General features: G+C 41.8%; 1 protein-coding gene across 13 annotated transcripts in view; it reads right to left on the reverse strand.

Moving 5' to 3' along the window:
* The window catches only part of Phf21a (PHD finger protein 21A), a 211,926-nt gene that overhangs the window by 45,755 nt on the left and 145,439 nt on the right, over positions 1-20,732 (reverse strand). For all 13 annotated transcript variants that reach the window (XM_008834168.3, XM_017798445.2, XM_008834165.3 and 10 more), the window contains one exon: positions 5,134-5,340. In XM_008834168.3, coding sequence (XP_008832390.1) covers positions 5,134-5,340 — 207 coding nt within the window. The remainder of the gene's footprint in view (positions 1-5,133; positions 5,341-20,732) is intronic.

Raw genomic sequence — 20,732 nt, forward strand, 5'->3', positions numbered from 1 at the left:
GTAATGGCTAGTTAATGCTGCTCAAGTCTGATCGTCTTCAAGAGAAGGTAGTAGATACCACAGTTTTATTAAGTTCTTTAATTGTGACCAAACCTAAACTATCCAAGCTAGAAGTTAGTATAGATACAAGAGGCAAATAACACTAATAGAAAAATCCTTTTTATTTTATTTTAGTTCATTAATTATTTAATTAAAAACTGTTTTTGGGGACATAGTTTCATTCTGCAGCACAGGCCACCCAAACATGTAACAGTCATCCTGCCTCAGCTTTCTGAGTGCTGTGATAACAGGTGCGAACCACAAAGCCTAGCTAAATTCCTTTTTATTTTTTGCTAAGTTATTGTTGGCCTGTAAAATATGAGGCATTTTGATTTAAAAACAGATGGATTCGATGTACAAAACCAGAACTTAGAGGGATTATTTCCATGGGCTCTAATTAACCTTTACATCTATTTTAGAGTGTTTGCTTTATTTTGAGTGGGAAGTTACTGTTGTACACTTAACCACAAATAGAACTCTCCCTCCCCTTTGTCTGTGAGGCTTTATTTTGGTGTTTGGTTTTAACTACTGACTTCTTTTTATGTGTACTTTATCATTACAGATGAGAGGTGAATACAGGTTGAAGGGTGTACCTCTATTAAAAGTGTTCTTTTTTTTCCCGCTTTTTTCTTTAGATTGGAAAAATTTCAAAACGTACATATAAGCATAAGTTGGAGTTAATTAAGTAAAAAAAAAAAAACTGGTCTGATCTACTCCTTCCAGAAGACTTTTTCACTGCCTTCTCTGTGCCTTGGTACATGTCAGTCAACTTAGAATAAAAACTTTCTCCACCTAGCACCTTCTTCCTGCCCCCTCCAATCACTACTTAGTAGTAACTCCTTTCTGAAGTTCCATATTTAGTATGTGCCATATTTAAACTCCCATCTGCCTGTCCTTTGAGCCTTTAATTACCTTTCTATGACTATTAAACACCCAAGTTTAATCATACATTAGACATAGCCTTTCCTGCCTTTCCTGGCCCATATCTCTCCCATCACTTCACAGATCTTATATTCTGGCCACAGGAACTGACTTGCTATTTCAAAGGCATGCTTTCACCTTTTGCTTTGTTTTTCTTTTGTTGCATTTTTGAGACAGGGTCTCACTATGGAGTCCTGGCTGGCCTTGAATTTTTCAATCCTCCCAAGAGTCAGTATTATAGATGTGTGTCACCAAGCCTGGCTTTGCATTTTTTTTTTTTTTTTTTTAAGATTTTAACTTTTTTTTTTTTTGTCTTTTTGAGACAGGATCTCCTTGTAGTCCCAGCTGTCCTAGAACAGATTGCTATGTAGACCAGACTGGCCTCAAACTCACAAAGATCCGCCTGTCTTTGCCTCCCAAGTGCTGGGATTAAAGGCGTGCACCACCATGCCCGGCCTATTTTAACTTTTTAAAAAATTATTTCATTTAATTTGGGGCATATGTGTGGATATGTGCACCTGAGTGTGGGTGCCTGTGGTGGCCAGAAGAGGATATTGGACCCCCTGGGGCTGGAGTTATAGGAGGTTCTGAGCTGCTAGATGTAGGTGCTGGGAACCAAACTCCAGTCCTCTGCAAGAGCAGTACAGGCTCTAACAGTTGAGCCCCGCCAGTTCCCGCATTTACTGTTTGTGACTCCACACCTTCTGGATCAACTTAGGGTCTCTACCTATGATGCTCTTTCCCCTGGGCTCCATCACTGAAATCCCAGGCACTGGTCAAGGCTCTGTTCATGGCATGCCTTTTGAGAAGCACTTTCTGATTCCACTAATGAAAAGCACCCTGCTCTCTGCTGTTTTCACAACTCTTTACTGGTACTTTGATTTTACCTTTGCTCATAGTTTGTATCTTTCTCTCAAATTTCTCCAGTTCTTGAAAAACAGAAACTATCTTGCTTATGAATCTAGCCTCCAAACTGCCTAGCTCAGTGCTTGCACACAGTAACAATTCAATAAATAGTTACATAATGACTAACAATCATCATAATACACCAGATTCTTGGTAGGGACCATTGCTTTCTGTATACCAGGATTTAGCACATAGAGAACAGTAGATAAATATTGCATGGTAGCTTACTGTAAAGACAAACACCCAAAACCTAGAGGGCTCTTTGGGTTTTAGTATTAACCTTTGTATTAACCAAAACAACATAAAACCAAGGTTAGCTAAATCAATTAACTATGTCGGTTGGGCTAGGAGTTGGAGAGATGCTAGGTAGCATGTTTGGAGGTAATCCTGGGCCCTCTCTGTCCACCACCACAAAGCAGAACTCAGGTGAACAGAGAAGGTAACAACTGAGTATTTTATAAATCTTTATCTATGTAATATGGAATGTTACTCAAGTAGAAATTTTTCATGGTTTAAAACAATGTACCAGGAAACAACAATTCTCTAACACTCTTTCTATGTGTATACTCTCTCATCTAACTGTATTTTGGAAAGAAAAGGACCTAACCCAACTGCTTACAACACCAACAAAAGTAAACCATAAGCACTCTGCAAAGCGGTACTAATCTTGGTCAGAGGGATTTAAAGACATTTTTAAATGCCTAATTGACAGTGTTGGGTAGAGACTGGTGGACATTTTTTTTTTAGCTCTAGCTATCTGACTTAAATCGGGATCTCTCCTTCCTTGGTTTTATACAATGTCGGCATTCCCTTTCATGGCATCGTATGGCAGTCTAGAAAAGTGGCTGGACAAATTTTCCATTGAGAACCTCTGGGTTCAGTTCTTGGCTCCACTGCTCACTAGCCACTATTGATGCCTTAAGTTTTATCTTCTGAAAGTCTTTAAATAGTAGGACCAGGATGAAGAGTGTGTCCACTGAACAGTAAAGCACTGGGGTGCTCTGGTACTCAGCAGCCGCTACTGAACACTAAGCACTGTCAGTATTTTTGTAATTGGTTCATTCCTCACTTCTATATGTTGTATGTGATCCAACATCTGTGAACAGTGAATAGCTAAGTATATATTACACTTTTTATCTACATGTATAGTGAAGACTAGGTATTGGTGGGTGTTGAGTTTTCAGAAGATCCTAACACTGAATATGCAAAGTAAGTACACTGAATATGGATGCACATTTTTCCAGGGAAGGATCCATAGCTTTCAGTAGTCTTGAAGGGCTTTGTGATACGCCCCATCCAAGAACCAAGATTCACTGTTCACTAGTCTCTATCTTTTTTCTACCTACCTACCTACCTACCTACCTACCTACCTACCTACCTACCATTCAGTCATTCATTTATTTTTCTTATACTGGGGACGGAACCTAGGGTCTCATACACGCTAGACAAGCACTCTATTACTGAGCTACAGCCCCAACCATTAGTCTGTATTTTCATTCATTCATTCACTCACTCACTCTCGTGTGTGTATGTGTGCGCACATGTGGAGGCCAGAGGTCAACCTCAGGTGTCATTCCCCAGCTGTCATCCATCTTGTCTTTTGAGACAGGTTCTCTCACTAGAACCTGGGACTCACTGGCTCAGCTAGAGGGGCTGGCTGGCTGGTAAGGCTCAGGGATTCTCCGGTCTTGGCTTCCCCAGCAGTGAGATTACAAATGCATGTGACCACACCCTGCATTTTTATGTGGGTGACGTGGAGCAAACTCAGGTCCTTAGGTTTCTGCAGCAAGTACTTTACCAACTGAGCTACCTCCCCAGCCCCCATCTCTTCTTAAAATGTATATCCATAATATCCGTGTGTGTGTGTGTGTGTGTGTGTGTGTGTGTGTGTATACGGTATGTGTGTATATGGTGTGTATGGTATGTGTGGGGTGTATGTGTGTGTGTGTGTGTGTGTGTGTGTGTGTGTGTGTACGGTATATGTGTGTATGGTGTGTATGGTATGTGTGTGGGGTGTGTGTATGGTGTGTATGGTATGTGTGGGGTGTATGTGTGTGTGTGTATGGTATATGTGTGTATGGTGTGTATGGTATGTGTGTGGGGTGTGTGTGTGGTGTGTATGGTATGTGTGGTGTGTGTGTGTATGATGTGTGTGGGGTGTGTGTGGTGTGGTGTGTGTGTGTGTGTGTGTGTGTGTGTGTCTGTGTGTGTAGGTCAAGCTTGAATAGTTTTCTTAATCAAATGTCACTTCCAAATATACTCTTTTAGTGTATCTTGACTATCTCTCCTTACATTCTACACTAGATTAAATGCCCTTTTCAGTAAAAGCATTTCCATAGCTACAAGTTAGAATTTTAAGTTCCCACTTAGTTCTAGGCTTCACCTGTACCTCTCATTGCAGATCTCCATCAGTGTATCAGAACAGACTCATATTCCTGACTGTGAACTTCAAGTGAGTGTACTGTTTCTATGACTAATAAAAACACAGCACCCTTCTGAATGCTGCTTTCTACCTGGTCCCAGAAGCATGGATCCTAAACAGCTCCATCCTAACTTCAGAACAACAATTCCAGAAGTGGTTAAGTCACATATTTCAGAATAATAAATGCCCCCAGAAACCCCCAATAAGGCTTTCATTCAGTTGGGGTGTTCAGAGTGGTTTTTCTTTGCCACCGACTATCTTTTTCTTCTTCTTTGGACAAGTAGGAAATTATTTAACTTGTTGGGGGGCGGGTACTGACCTTGGGCATGCCTGGCAAGTACTCTACCACTGACCTACATCCCCAATGGAAATCATTTAACTTCTCTTTTTCTCCTCCCCAACACCTTTCTGCTTTTGAGATAGGGTATCAAGCAGCCTAAGCTGGATGCAAACTTGAATTTGCCATCTAGTCAAGGATAACTATGAACTTCTGATCCTCCCTGCCTCCTCCTCCTGAGTGCTGAGATCATAGGCATGCACCACTATGCCTGACTTTACCCAGCACTGGGAATGGAACTCACAGCTTCATGCATGCTATGCAAGCTCTGTATCAACTGAGCTATGTCTCCAATCCAATCATTAAACTCTTGCTCCCTAGTAATGCTTTTCCTTCTGCCAGTGTGTTTCAACTGATTCTTACCACAGGGATAGTCAAAAAATAACCAAGTTTTTACTTGTTTTACACTAGTTGAGCTTAAGATAGCTAAAGCAGGATCCAGTTCTATGTGACCAGTAATGAATCAACAGACAGCACAGAGCCTTGGGACCTCTGTCCACACTTTTACCTGTGAAGCAGTCAGGCTGGGAGAGGGTGTAGCTGACTGCTGGGCGTGGTGGTGGTGGTACTGCTGCTGCTGCTGTAGCTGCTGTAGTGGCTGCTGCTGTGCTGTTTGTAGTTTGTTTTCAGATTGTGGCAATGGCTGTATTTGGAACTTGTCTGGTTGTTCTTGCTTTACTATCAGGTTCTTTCGCAGCTGTTCAACTACTCTTTTCTACCAAATGAAGACAAAAGAAAGGAAATCTATCAGAAAGCTGTCTGTCAAATGCATGGAAATATATTCCTATATATATATTCCATGTTTATATTCCTAAAACATCTTTCTATAATCAGCTTCATCTAAATCTCAGTCCATTGAAAATGTACATATTCTACAGAAGAGGAATTAAGGAACCTTACAGACATTTCCATTAATATAAAACCAAAGTTATACGAATGTTTTCTTTATGAAGGGAAATTGAGACATACAGATAAAAGTATGCCAGGTGTGGTGGCACACACCTTTAATCCCAGCACTTGGGAGGCAGAGGCAGGTGAATCTCTGTGAGTTCGAGGCCAGCCTGGTCTACGTAGTGAGTTCCAGGACAGCTGGGGCTACACGGAGACCCTGTCTCAAAAAGACCAAAAAAAAAAAAAAAAAAAAAAACCCACAAAAAAACCCCACAAAAACATGAAGCAGGGCCTAAGTTCTTTCCCACCCTTCCTCCACAGTTCTTTTTCTTTTCTTCCTACCTTTTTTTTTTTTTGGTGAAAAAAATGAAATGCCAGTCATGCTAATTTTAACTATTCACACAAACATCATGTATGTATTCTACTTTGAAACATTAAACAAGGCTCAGGATATAGCACAGTAGTAGAGAACTTGCCTAAAATGTACAAAATCCTAGGTTCAATCCCCACAAACACAACAAAAAAAAAGTCTTTTGGTTTTCTTTCTGAGCAAAGAAACCTTGATATCAGCTATACGAGCAAAAGACAGTCTAGATTACTGAACTGTGTAATTACTGAGTGGGACTTCTTTGCTCAGATAGACTCTGTAGAAATACATGCCTATAAATACATGAATATGTATCTGTTTAGGCAGAGTAGAGATTTAACTACATGGGATGAAAATGGAAAGTTAAGGTTCCATAAATTTTCTAGCCCTTGTTCAAACCCAAAACAATCTGCTTTTGGATATTTTCATATTATAATAACCCAACCCTCTCTATCTGCTTCTTTCCTTTCTTTCGTTTTGGTGTAGGTGATTAACCTCAGGTATGCTAGGGAAATACCATGCCACTGAGCTATATCCCCAGACTCTGTAACAATGCATTTCAACACAACATAAAAGCCTTGAGTGCAGGGATTTATTTTGCTCATAAATACATTCCATAGTGAGTACTATACTGAAGAGTAAAGATCCTCATTCCCTGCACAGGGTATCCAAAGTAATGGGGCTGGAGGCCAGTGAATGGTTCAGAGAATGTGCACAGTAACAACCATCTGGGGCCAGGCTTCAGCTCTGACTCTCCTGTCCCAATGGCTGCAGAAAGTAAAGCATCAATCCTCTTAACACTTTCAAGTGAGTCCACCAGCTGCAGTATGGTATTTCTGATACCAAAAGATTGGTATTTTCTAATATAGATTGTGACTGGAGAAAAAGATGCTTAGTGCTAGCTGAGCTTAATACAGAGTCTTAATTAATCACTTAACTTTTTGAGACAGGACCTCAGGTATCTCAGGCTGGCCTCAAACTCACCATGTGGCCAAGGATGACCTTGAACTGATCTTCTTGTCTCTACCTTTGAAGTGCTGGGATTAGAGGCTTGCATCACCATACCCGATATATGCAGTGCTGGGGATCGAACCCAGGACCTCATGCATGTTAGTCAAGCACTCTACCAGCTGAACTATAAGCTGAGCCCTTAAAATGGAGCTTTAAATAAAGGGTTAAATGCAACCATAACAGCCATGCTAATTTTCAAATTCCTATTACAGCTCTAACTGATTTCACCCACTTTGTCTGGAGTCCAAACATTCAGGCTACTTCACTTAACATGTTAGAACATTAAAATATTTACAAAATGGTTTTAAGAATTAAGTAAAAAATACATTCTTGAAAAAACTTTAAATATTGTTAGTGGTTCTTTTTAGACAATGAAAATATCATTTAAAGGTCAATTGGGAAGTGACAGTGACCGCTCTGCTATCCGTTATATTCCTTGCTAGCACTGCCTTTTGGGGTAAATATCTTTAAAAATGCAGTCCAAAGTTTTTAAAATTGAAAATTTTTAAATTAACCTGCACCACCACACCCATTTTCTGCGGTGCTAAGGATCAAACTATTTCTTCTATTTCTCGAGAATAAAAGGCAGAGGCACTGAAGTATTGCAGTTTGCAGGAGGGAGGTAATGGTGCTGCACCAGATTTTGAACACTGTACAAAGATGTTATCACTTGGGGCCTGCCTGAACACTTAGATGTTTAAAAATTAAATAATTATTTAGAGTTGCTTTCAATCCCCCTCCCTATCAAACTCAAACATAGTGAAGTGGTTTTGTTGTTGTTGTTGTTGTCTTTAGCATCAGCTCCAAAACCACACACACACACACACACACACACACACACACACACAAATCAGGGAGTAGAGAAGCCAGGAAGAAACAGAACAACACTTGTGACACCTGCCAAAAGCAAAGAGAGGAGGGGTGGGGACATGAACAGAACAGCACAGGAAACTACATCTTTATTATATCAAGAACAAAAGGACAGGGTGTCTCTCTCCTCTACAGCCACCTTTAGGAAACACGGTGTGCGCTCCCACTCATTGCCTACTGACTGAACTAGAGTGAAGAGACAAAGCCCAGGACCAGCTGGCAGTGTTACCACAGCAGGGAAGAGCAGAGGAGAGAACTGGAGAGAGATGCAGGCTAGAGTACTCCTCAGCCAGATAGCTAGAGCAGGATGGCGACCAATCAGAATCAGGAGCAGAGAGTGGGAGTCAAGTGAGTCCCACTGTATTCATAACTGTTCTTCCAAAGGGCCTGAAACAAAGCCCTGGAAGCCTGCAGGTGGGGAGGAAGAGCAAGATCCAAATACTTGCAAACTTACATCAGTCCTTAGGAGGAAGGAAAAAAGAGGCTGCAGATTGGACACAGTAGGATCACAGGAGTTAGGTAAAGTTTCCTTTAGAAGACAGTGCTGGCATTTCTAAGCACTGCCTGGAATCGTGCTGCCCTTCTCTCCCCTCCTTGCTATGCCCACCAGAAGATTAGAAGACCATATGCATGTAGGTGCGCTTGTCTGCAGATGTCTGAAGTTTTTAAAAACTCAAGGTCTGGGGGAGGCACTGTTGCTTCCTGTCACGTAAATATATCTGACTGCAGCCAGAAAACCAAGGGCGGGAAGCAGGGTGAGCGAGCTCCAGAGGCACTCCCTGGGCACAGAGGACCTGCTCATCTTTTGGGGGCTACTGAGGGAGAGCTGTTGTGCATGAGAGTGCCTTTCTAAGTCCCACTGTCTTGCCGCTCAGGCAAACACAAAAACACTGGATGTGGCTTAGCACTAGAACTGGGTGACAGTGAGAGAAGACAGTGGCGATGTTTCATAAATCCTGGCCCTATGTGGGCAGGCAGAGTTCTCAATGCCTTCATACACAGTATAGACTCTCATCACCACAGGAGGTGCACCCACACCTTTAAACAAAGAAATCGTGACTTCTGCTGGCCAGTAATGAAGGTCATACTGGCATAGACAGTATGATATTTAAAAAAATTTTGTTACTTTTATTTTATGTATATGAATATACTGCCTGCACGTGTGTAAGTGCACCCATGTTGTGCAATGCCCACGGAGATCAGAAGAGGGTGTCAGATTCCCCAGAACTGGAGTTATGGAAGGTTGTTAGCTGCCATGTGGGTGCTGGGAATTGAACCCAGGTCCTCTGCAAGGGCAGCCAGTGCTCTTAACCGCTGAGCCATCTCTCTAGCACCCATAGTATGATATTTTTCAAAGGTGTTCACATAAAAGGGAGATCTTTGAATGTGGCTAATTATCTTGGACTATTATCCTAAAATTCTAAGACAAGGCTAAATTTCACAAACTGGTCATTTGACAGTCACTAAAAAGTTAGAAAGAGTTAAAAGAGATGAGGCAAAAACTGAAGGAAATGAAAAAAAATTCAGAAAGAATGATGGCAGAATGGAGAGAAAAAGTGAGTAACTTAGCATCTTCTTTCCTTAATATATTTTCTATACACAGCAGGGCAGAGTGGCAGGCCTCCAATACAACTAGCTCTGTCCCGTCAATCCCTGTCCAGGAGTGCTCCATAAGCCCAGAATGACCAGCCTCAAGTCCCTTGACACTTGCATCGCTGGATTTTATCAGGGCTTGTTCAGGCAGGAGAGTTCACAGAACCTCTGACACTTCAATTCACAGTTCCCAAGACAGGTAGTCACAGTGATCAATACTATGACATTCACAGATACTATCGACTTGTTCACACGACAGCAAGACAGATCCTGAAGGAAAATACAGAATTTTACAGATCCAGTACAATAGAATATGGGTCTATTTTCCTGTTATCTTGGTCTACCATTCCAAGTTCCACGGCCATGGTCAATACAGAAGAGACGGAACAATGGAAGGATACCATCCCTCACCCCCACTCCCTCACTCAAGTTACCCATTTGTTACAATCAATGAGTCTGTGCACAAATTCTAGAAAGTTCTCTCAGAAAGAACTCCAAGCATAGGGCCCTTTCCCCCACAGCCAGGCTGGTGCTTCAAATCCCTGCCTTTCCACATCATGGCACTCAACCAGTCTGTGTTCTATGCTGCACTGTCTGCTCTGAATCGGCTGTGAGAAGGTCACACCTCTCAAAACATCTTCTTTCACAGAAATGCCTTAAAAGTTCACCCTTTCTTGCCAAGAACTAATGTACAATCTGAAAATGTGACCTTCACACCTTTAAACAAGAGGCTGACAGGGACTTAAGTTTTTAATCTAGACAGTCAAGAACCAGTCTCTTTCATCTTTATACCTAAAATACAATGAAGACATGTCCAGGTCTTCAGATTCCCACTGCTTAAAATGAAAGCAGGGATATTAAATTTTATGTGCGCAGAAAAACTAACCTGGAAAAATTCATATTTGTTGACATCAGAATTTATTAAATGGGGCTAAGGGAGTGGCTCAGTGATTGAACACTTGTCTAGCCCTTGGCTCAATCTCTAGCACAGCCACAAAACAGAACGAAAGAAGGGCGGGGACCTTTTCTACACTTTAAATGATATTCAACCACTGCACTTATAAGCAATACCAATCATCAACACTGAAGATGTAAGAAGGAGACATGACCTTCTTCAGCATGTGTCACACAGTTATCCTCATGTGGCTACACACGGTGGCACAGGCCTGTCATCCTAGTCAGTACTTGGAAGGCTGAGATAGGAGATCTCCAGTTCTAAGCAAACCTGGAACAGGCAGTGAGACCCTGTCTCATATGAAACAAAAACAAAACAAAACCGGACAAAATTGCATGTGTTACTGACATAACATTAGTGACAAAACTACAATTGTGAGCAAAAGGCATGTGTTGTTTAAAGAAAGAATTAGGTGAAGATTCCACCATTTTATGAAAAAAACACAAAATGTCATTTTATGAACAAAAATACAGGAAAAAAGTAATAAACGCACAGTAAACCCTTTCCTTAATGCAATGAGTAAAATTCAATGGGTGAGTATGCAGTGACGCTTGCTACTGGAGAGAATGCTCCCTAGGGAAGTACAGGCTAGAAATCTAACAGGGATGACAATGAGGAACACTGAGGTAGACCTATAAAAATATATTTATCCCAAAATAATTGCATTTTATTCACTTGTAAGATCCTAGACGGTTTTCCCCAAACACTCTTGAGATAAGAGTTTTAGAGTCAGCATTAGACAAGCAGCTCCTGCAAGATATCAAGGAATTTGCACCGTATAATACAAATGAATTAAAGAGCAGGTGTGGCTTACGCTATCGAAGCTTTTTCCAATAAAGTTGAAATTCTCTGCCTGGATGTTTAACAGATGGCAGAGAATACATATGTCAGGATGTTGATTAGACTGTGGCTTACCTTTTTAATTAAAAAAGTCTTTGGGGTTTATTCTTTCAAAACACACACTTGAGCCAGGTGTGGCAGCTTAAACCTCTAATTCCAGCTCTCAGGAGGCCGAAGCAGGAAGGTTGCCATGAGTTCAAGGTCAGCTTGGGCACTAAAGTGAGACTTTTTAAAAACGTGTGTGTGTGTGTGTGTGTGTGTGTGTGTGTGTGTGTGTGTGACATTATTAGCATCAATAGATTTTATATTTCACCTGCACAGATTAGAGCTTTTATCCATATCACTAAGATTTACACTCCATCTCTAAAGGGTTAAGACTTTGTATTTACTTGCCTAATTGAAAAGCAGTTTATATTTTTCTTAGTTTATTCATACTCTAACAGTCCTCAGAGGTAAACACAACCCCAACTTCGCCCTTAATTTGATAGGTATGACAATAAAACACTGATAATATTGCCGCAATGAAGCTCTGCCTCTATCTAGGGGTTCTTCTGAGAATCTGGGGGCTGCCTTTATGTTGCAACAGGAAAAGGTGGAGCTGTACCCAAGAAAACTACTGATCCTAATGTGCAGCATGCAAGGATGCTGAGCATGCAGATGGTGGTGGAGCACCTGTGTAGTATAAACAAGGCCCCAGTTCAATCCCTAGCACCACAGCAAATAAGGACAATATGCCAGGATGAAAAAGTAGAAACACACAGACTAAAAGGGACGCTGCTCACTGAGAAACATAGTTGTCATATTTATCGTAAAAGACCACAGAGGCCAGAGTCAGAGACCAGTTCCCTCACATTCATGTCTTCATCTCTTTGAAGTCTAAGCTACACTGCACTGTCCTCTTTGCTTCAGAAAAATGTTAAGGATCAAATAATGGTGGGGCGTACTTAGGAAACTACCAAGGGAATGTGAAAACAAGGGATGCCAATTGGTGAACAATACAACCTGCTTGTATGGATTTTTAACTTCGAGCCAGCAACTAATTAAACATCACTGTTATTTTCAATGTTAACCACATTCCAATAACTAGATTTTTAACATGAGATCAAATGTTTTAATGTTAGTTCTAAGTATGGCTACATAGTTAGATTTAAAATGCATCACCTCTCTCTCTCTCTCTCTCTCTCTCTCTCTCTCTCTGTGCGTGTGTGCGTGAGTGCATGCGCATACATGCAAGCATAATGCTGCACACATAGAGGTCAGCGGACAATTCAAAGGAGTCTGTCCTCTCCTTCCATCATGTGAATCCAGATTCCCAGGATTGGTGGCAAGGCACCTCTACCTACTGAGCCATCCTGTTGGTTCTGTGGTTGGTTTTTTGTTGCCATTTTAAATTGCAAAGAAAACTAATAAACCCCACCCAATATAGTATCAAGAAAGTGAATGCTGCTGGGCATGGTGGCACATGCCTTTGGACCCAGCACTCCAGAGGCAGAGGCAGGTGGATCTTTGTGTGTTCAAGGCCAGCCCGTTCTACCTACAGAGTTCCAGACCATCTTGGGCTAAAGGAAGACCCTGTCTCAAAAAAATCAAAAAACCAAACCAAACCAAGAAAATGAATGCTAAATATATTGCCTTTTTGTCTCAGAAATTGAATATATTATGGAATATGTCCTTGTGTTAAAATCGGGGCATAGCTCAAGATATTTTGTATCTCAACGATGGTTTAAAACTTTGAATACATAAAATAACTGTTGAATTTAAATGTAAACTGGCCCAGAAGAGACCTCAAACAATAATGAGAACAGCAGAAAACCATTATTAGTATAAACCATTATGATCTGTACAATTTAGCTGTCTGCTACACAAGAAAGCACCTGACTGTTGTCTGTGTCATAGCTCATTGTGGTAAAGACACTATTAGTTTGCAAATTAAAGCTCCAGTTCAGCAAGAAGCATGGCCCTTGGTAAGTACCCATTTACAGAATTCTGCTGCACACAGCACCAGCTTGTCACTCTGCATTCCATGGCCGTATCCCACAACTTACAAGGCAGCACTGCCTGGTTAATACCAGAGTCGCCTCCATACTACTGAAATTCTCCCATTCCCTGAATTCTCTTCTGCCCTGAGGCTGCTATGGCTTTCCTCACAGAAGAGTCATGATTGGAGGTTGTTGCACAGTAGCTGCACTTGACAAGTTGGAGATGAAAATACAGTTTAAGTACAGTGAGAATCCTAAAACTAAACTCCCTATCAGATCTCCATTCAGGTAAAATATTGTTGCCTATTCCAAGCCCTGAGCATCATTTGAGAGAATATACAAAGTTCCTTTTTTTTTTTTTTACAAAAGCAAGGGACAGCAAGAAGAGGTAAAAAGATTATTTAACCAGGTTTATGTAGAATACATCTACCAAGGTACAGATGGGTCATTTCCAAAGGTGATGCTATCTTTCAACAATCTTCAATTCTGGAGTTTTCTCTTGTAAAAAAAGTTATCAGTATTAGAATGATATACTATGTCTGGCAGTAAGCATCATGTAGGAAATACTCTAATAAAGTGACTCTTTAAAAAGATTTATTTTTATTTCATGTGTATGAGTGTTTTGCCTGTGTGTGTGTAAGTGTACCCATGCATTCGGTGCCTGTGGGGGCCAGAAAAGGGTGTTGGATCCCCTGAAATTGGAGTTATTGACAGTTGTTAGCTGCCATGTGGGTGCCGGGAACTGAACCTGGATCCTCTGAAAGCGCAGTCAGTGCTCTTAACAGCTGAGCTATCCCAAAAGCATCCTAAAAGCAACTCTTATAAATCCCAGAACATTGAAACTTTTTGGATCCTCCTGAGTGCTGGGATTAAAGGCATACATCACCTCAACTGGCTAACACTAAAACTTTTAAATGGGAGATAGGCGGTATTTTAACAAAGTAATCCTGAGTCCCGTAGTCCTGACGTTTTAAAAACATACTTTTAGCATCGACAGTAAGAACATAAACACATAAATTTAAAGATCCTAAAGTCACTGAACCAATATCCCTTAATTTCATGAAGTGCCCAGTTTTGGTAGTTAAATTTATCACCAAGCAGTTGCTACAGTCTCTTTAAGAGAAAAGTAAACAATATCACAAATTCATTTTCTGACAAGACCCCACAGGAAAGAGCTGGGAGGGTACAGTTTCATCACCCAGCAGGCTGCTGATGAGTGACACACCTTCCCCAGTCTGGGTGGGTCTTCTGGGAGTGGGACACAAGGTGTTCCATGCTGCTCCTTATTTATCCCCAGTTTCCCCATCAGAAGCGGAAGAAACCAGAAGTTTTACCAAGGTTGCTTTTGTTTTAAAGCACCAGTACTAGAAATGCTATTTATCAGCAATATAGAGGAAAAGTAGGCACATCTCCTAAGAATAAAATACAAATGCTTTCCCCCTCTACTCTGCTTTTAGGTACAAGAAGGGAGGTACTTCTGTATAGTAGAAATAATGCCGAAAGTCAAACCTAGTCTAACTCTATTAAAACAGGTTTATGATAGACAAGCCACACTACATTTCTTGCCCAGTCTCAGCTTCTCCCCTCAGTCTCTATTGTTAAATTCTTTTTTTCCCAGTATTTTATTTATTATTTTTTTATTTTATATGTATGAGTGTATTGCCTACATGTATGTAAGTGCACCCATGTTGTGCATGATTCCCTGGAACTGGAGTTACAGACAGTTGTTAGCCACCATGTGGAGTTATAGACGAGGGCACTGGATTCCCTGGAACTGGAGAGTTACAGACGGTTGTTAGCCACCATGTGAGTGTTGGGAATTGAACCCAGATCCTCTGCAAGAGCAGTCGATACTCTTAAAGGCTGAGCCATCTCTCAGCCCCTCTACTGTTAAATTCTGAGTCTGAGTGGGAAGCATACATCTCCTGACGTCTGCCTTCCTCTAAATCATCGGACATAGTGTTCACAATGATGATCTTCATGCACCACGAAGAAGCCCAATTATTGAAGAAGTTTCTTTGAGGGTTCCAACCCACTGACGTGAACATACCAACTAAAGATTATACTTTGCTTACCTACTATTACCAGATAGGTAAGACACAGAAATGAAGGAGGCCAGCTGTAAGACAACAGAGAGCAACAGACTGAAGACACTAATAAATGACCTGCTTTGACACTGTGAGTCAAACAAAGCATCTTTGCTATTAGGCAGTCCAGGGGCTACCAACCCTCAACTCCTAGGCAGTCATTACAGGAAATGGAACTCATCATTACATAAAAAACATCTCAACAACAGGAGGGGATTCAAGGATTTCACAGAGCCAGAAAATACAAATGGCCTTCTGGGTAATCACAATTTTATCACAACGAAGGGAATGGGATATGACTTTAGTGCAAATATTGCAAACACAGGAAGTGAGCTAACAACAGTAATGAGAACAGCATGGCATCTGAGGACTTGAGGACAGGACACCTAAATACAGAACGTAGAGGTGAGCGTGAAAAACTATGTTCTAGAATAGTGCCTGCTTTATCAGAAGAGCTTAAAATGAAGAGACTTTACCCTCTCAGCATATAGAGCCAACATAAGGATCAATTGGATGCCTCTTTGTCATTGAATGGCAGATGACTCTAGGATTGGAGAAAGCTGTTTAATGAGCAACCACAGTAGAGGTCTGCAAGATTGAAGCTTTCCAAGGTATTCCAGTAAGGAAATATACCTATCAGACCTGGAATCCAATCAGGACGCTCGAATCTAACATGTAAGCATATCTAGTTTCATTTAGAGTACCTGGAGTTCTCAAAATCATTTAACTTATATTATTAAGAAAAAAATAGGGGCCAGTGAGATGGTTCAGTGGGTAAAGGTGCTTTCTGCAAAGCCTGATAACCTGAGTTTGATCCCTGGAATCCACATGGTGGAAAGAGAGAACCCAAGTTGTCCTGACTCCACATACATACTGTGGCATGCACAGGTCCACACACATAAATGCATAGACCCCCACACATAAATACAGGCACACAAAATCATTTTTAGAAGAAAAATTAATTCATGTTATATGGATGATTTAATAATTTTTCAAGAACCTTACTTTTAAAATTTCATTTATTTTATGGGAATGTGTTTTACCTGCATGTATGCAAGGGTACCATATGCATGCAATGCCTGCAGAGGTCAGAAGAAGGCATCAGATCCCTGGAACTAGAGTTACTGACTGTTCTTAGCCACCATGTAGGTTTTGGGAACTGAACCCAGGTCCTCTGCAAAAGCAGCCAGAGCTTTTAACTGCTGAGCCATCTCTCCAGCTGTGAACCCTACTTTTGAATGAACACCAAGTGAAAAATGATGGTACTACTTAATACAAATATTCTCCATGGTGGCTGACAGTCAGTTAAAAGTTGCAGTACCCTGACAGCAAAATATGGACTAAAATATGGAATTGCTACCTCCAAAAAACTAGTTTGCATGAAACGTCACTGAACTAAGCACTGGAGCTCACTTTTCTGAAGTTCGCTTCTCTGGCACTGACCATGGCTGGGTTGTAGCCAAGCAGACTGACAGAATGTACAGCAGTGTGGGACTCTAGGCCAAGGGGGAGACTGGTAGTTGATCTCTAGATACAGGAAAGTGCCAGGAAGCAGTCAGTCCCTTGAGATGCAAGGAAACCTGTGCAACAAGTTGAAGGGTTGAGCAGGAGAGGAGGCAAAGGCTGCAGTAATGGGAAATGGGCCAGCCATTCCCAAGAGGAATGGACACTTGAGAGACTGCTCTAGAGCATATTACACCAATGGTATACCCTCCAAAGTAAATTCCTACTACGGTTTGAATCTGAAATACCCTTCCCAAGAGCTGGGATTAATGGCATGTACCACCACACTAGGCTCATTCTTTTTTCTTTTTCTTTTTTTTCTTTCTTCCTCCCTCTCTCCTTCCCTCCCTCCCTTCTTTCCATCCTTTTTTTTATTTAACATAGGGTCTCACTGTATAGTTCTGGCTGGCCTGGAACACATAGAGACCCTCCTGCCTCTGCCTCCTGAGTGCTAAGACTGAAGGCATGTGCCACCATGTTGTTTAAGGTTCCATTTTTAATACTTAGTTTCTAGTTTGTGGCACTATTTTGAAGGCCATAGAGTCTATGTATCACAGCATGCATATGGCAACCAGAGGACAACTTGTGAGAGAATTGGTTCTCTCCTTCTACCATGTAAATTGTAGGGTTATCACGTTTGGTGGCAGGTGCCTTTACCCGCTGAGCCATCTCACTGGTCCCTTCACCTTACTTTTGAGTTAGAGTCTCTCACTGACCTAGGAGCTAATTCAGCTAGTCTGTCTGGCCAGCAAGCCCCAGGGATCCTCCTGTTTGTCTCCATAGTACTGGGATTACAGGGACATACTGCCAAGCCTGCTTTTTATGTGGGTGCTAAGGATCCAAACTTGGGTCCTTATGTTTGCAGGGCAAGCATTTTACCAATGAAGCCATCTCCCCCCTGACCAACAGGGGCAGGCTACTGGAGGCTATAGCCAGCCCTGGTTCCATACCATTTTCTCTGCTTCCTACTCTACCACCATGTGAAGAGATGCTGCCCTCCACTCCCATAGCCACGAACTCCACCATGTCTTCCCAGCCATGATGGGCTACACCCTCTGAAACTGTGAGCCCAAACAAACCCCTCCTCCTCAAGTTGTTCCCATCAAGAATATAGCAAGGTACAAGTAACTAACATACTTCTTATAAACTGTTCCGAATATTTGAAGGGCTGGGGGTGTTCTTAAAGGAAATGGACAGAGCTGGATAGCTTGCTCTAAAATGCCAGAGAGAATACTCTAAGAGCTTCTGACATCCCAGACACTTTGTCTGGCAGCTGAGCTGGGACACACAGGAACTAATCCAACAGGAATGATATGTCTCCCCATCTACAGACTGTGACAGACAATTTTAAGGGTCTGTTGCTAACTTTCCAGCCTTGAGCAAAACAGCTTCAGTGCTGGAACAGTGACTTCAATTTAATAAGCAGAATGAACACTGGCAACATTAAGCCTGGGAAATGTTGGGCCCAGTGGATTTTTAAAGGAGTAAAGGAGTAAATCAAAGAAACTTTGCTTACCAGCCACTAATATGAAGCAGGATTTTAAATTTTCTTCCCTAACAGATTTATATTATTGCCATAAAAACTATATGGCTTTTTTTTCTTTAAAAAAAGAGTACAGATGATTGAAACCAATGTGTGAAGGGGTTAGAGTAATATATAAACCACACAGAGGTTGGTTGTGTTTTTTCTGTTTGTTTGTTTGAGACAGGGTCACCCAGTAGCCCCAAAAGGCCTGGAATTTGCTATGTAGACCAGGCTGGCCTCGATCTCATAGACATCCACCTGCCTCACCCTCTAGAGTGCTGGGATTGAAGGTGTGTGCCATCACAATCACGCCCAGCCACATGGAAGCCTTTAAGGGTCTTCCTGCTTTCAGAACTGCTACAAGGAATCCTGGTGCCCCTCCCCCACAGATCATGGAAGTCTGAGGCTCAGTTGGTAGGATTGCTGTGCAAGCGACAAAGCCATCACTTCTGCTTAGTCTCCACAGGCCTAACGTGTGTGATGCTGAATTTACTTATCTCAGTAGGCAGCAGAGCCTCACCAAGAGTGGTAGGTTTCAGGCTTTGTAAGAGCAAGATGTCAGGGGGTTTGCTGCTGTTGCATCATTCTGCAACACCTTATTTCAATTCTCTGCTGAGCTGGCAAAAACACTAAATCAACCAGGCAACCCAGCACTGCTTAGCTCACACTTTAGATGTCCTAGTGGCAGGGCAATTGCACTGGTACTGTGACACTAATCACACAGATCTGTCTAGTCATCAAACCCCTAATGTCTCCCTGGTCTTTCTTTGTCCCACCTTGCTGCATTTTCCCTATATTAAAAACATTTCCCATGATATTTTCAACCAAAGGCCTAAGGATCTAACTCCATCTTGAGCTCACAGAAATGCACATAACCTCAGAATTACAAGGAGAACCTAGAAGCAGGACCTAACTCAATCAGTCTACGCTGCTGAAGCTGCTCAGAATGAAAAGAGATGCTTATTTCCACGACCTCTAGAAGAATCTAGGGCTGGGGGTATTGCAGTGTGGCTCAGTGGCAGAACACTTGCCTGGTATGCTTAAAGCTCTGTGTTCAATCACCAGTACCACAAAACTTACTGACTGCCTGCCTGCCTGCCTCACTGACTCCAGTTGATTTACGGGTGGCTGTGGAGCCTTCTTGGAGGAGAAAGCAGGGCTATCTGTTGTCCAATAGGTACAGTAAGAGGGACCCATTCATGGCAGGTTGTCAGCTCTGCCACTGATCAGAGAGGGGAAAAAGCACCTTTAGGAAAAGAAAAGAACAAATTGAGTAGAAATGAAGAAGTGACACAAATGTACAGTGTTTAACAAGCAGCTTTTCTTGTGGTTGAAGGTGCGCCTCTCTCAACCAAGGCTCCCGGTATCAGGAAGGAATTGCTCCTACACGGGTACACACTTATACTTCACGGGGTGTTTGTTTGTGTGACAGTTATACCGTCATAATTTTAGATGGTTAAACCTCTGCTCCAGGGTTTACGAAAGATCAGAGCACTTGTCACTCTTGGTGCAGGTAGAGGGAGATAGAGTGGGTGAGCAGTTCATTTTTCTTTATAATTATACCCCATTAACCTTCCACATGAGAGCTCCCCTGTGCTTTCACACCAGCAGCACCAACTGGCTGCATTTGATAAGGCTCTACCGAGTCTGCAAGACCAGCACACGCAACAAAAGGAACACTTTAATACTGTAGACTTAAGCAGAAGCTGAATGTGGCTCGGTGACTGGCACAGATATTCAGCTCAATTATACATGTAGAGGCAGAAACAAACCAAAACCATAAAGCTAGAATGATGGGGGCTTCTTTAAACCAGATGAGATTTGGAGATTTTCTGATAATCTTCACAGGATTAAAACAACCCCCTCACTGTTATTTTTGTTCCTTACATAACATGGCATCTGAGAACATAGTATTCGATATACTAAAGCTTACAGGGGATGCAATTACAAGGTGATCTGTACTACATTAGATCACACTGGTGCCTACAAACTACATGTTGTGAAGGTTAAGTATTTACTTGTGAAAGTGTTTATGTATTGCTCAGCAGCTCACTTAAAAAAATAACCTGGTGGGGCTGGAGAGATGGCTCAGCAGTTAAGAACACTGGTTGTTCTTGCAGAAGACTTGGGTTCGAATCCCAGAACCCACATGGCAGCTAACAAGTGTCTGTAACTCCAGTTCCAGGGGATCCGATAGCCTCTTCTGTCCTCCACACACAATGCACGACATGGGTGCACTTACCTACATGCAGGCAATACACACATACACATAAAAATAATAAATAAAATATTTGTTTAAAATAACCTGGTTCAGAACTGGCACCAAGTCTATCTCTAGCCTTCCTCACAGCGGCCACATAAATGGTTTCATTTTTGAGAGGAGAGAGAGAGGGAGAAGAGGGGGAGAGAACAAAAATTCCACTAATAATGCATTCTCCTAGAGTTTTCAATGCAGTGCCAGGAACACTACTTTCCATATGCACAAA

Source organism: Nannospalax galili, unplaced genomic scaffold (genome assembly GCF_000622305.1).
Source record: "Nannospalax galili isolate Female #2095 unplaced genomic scaffold, S.galili_v1.0 scaffold697, whole genome shotgun sequence".
In the NCBI taxonomy this organism is placed as follows: Eukaryota; Metazoa; Chordata; class Mammalia; order Rodentia; family Spalacidae; genus Nannospalax; species Nannospalax galili.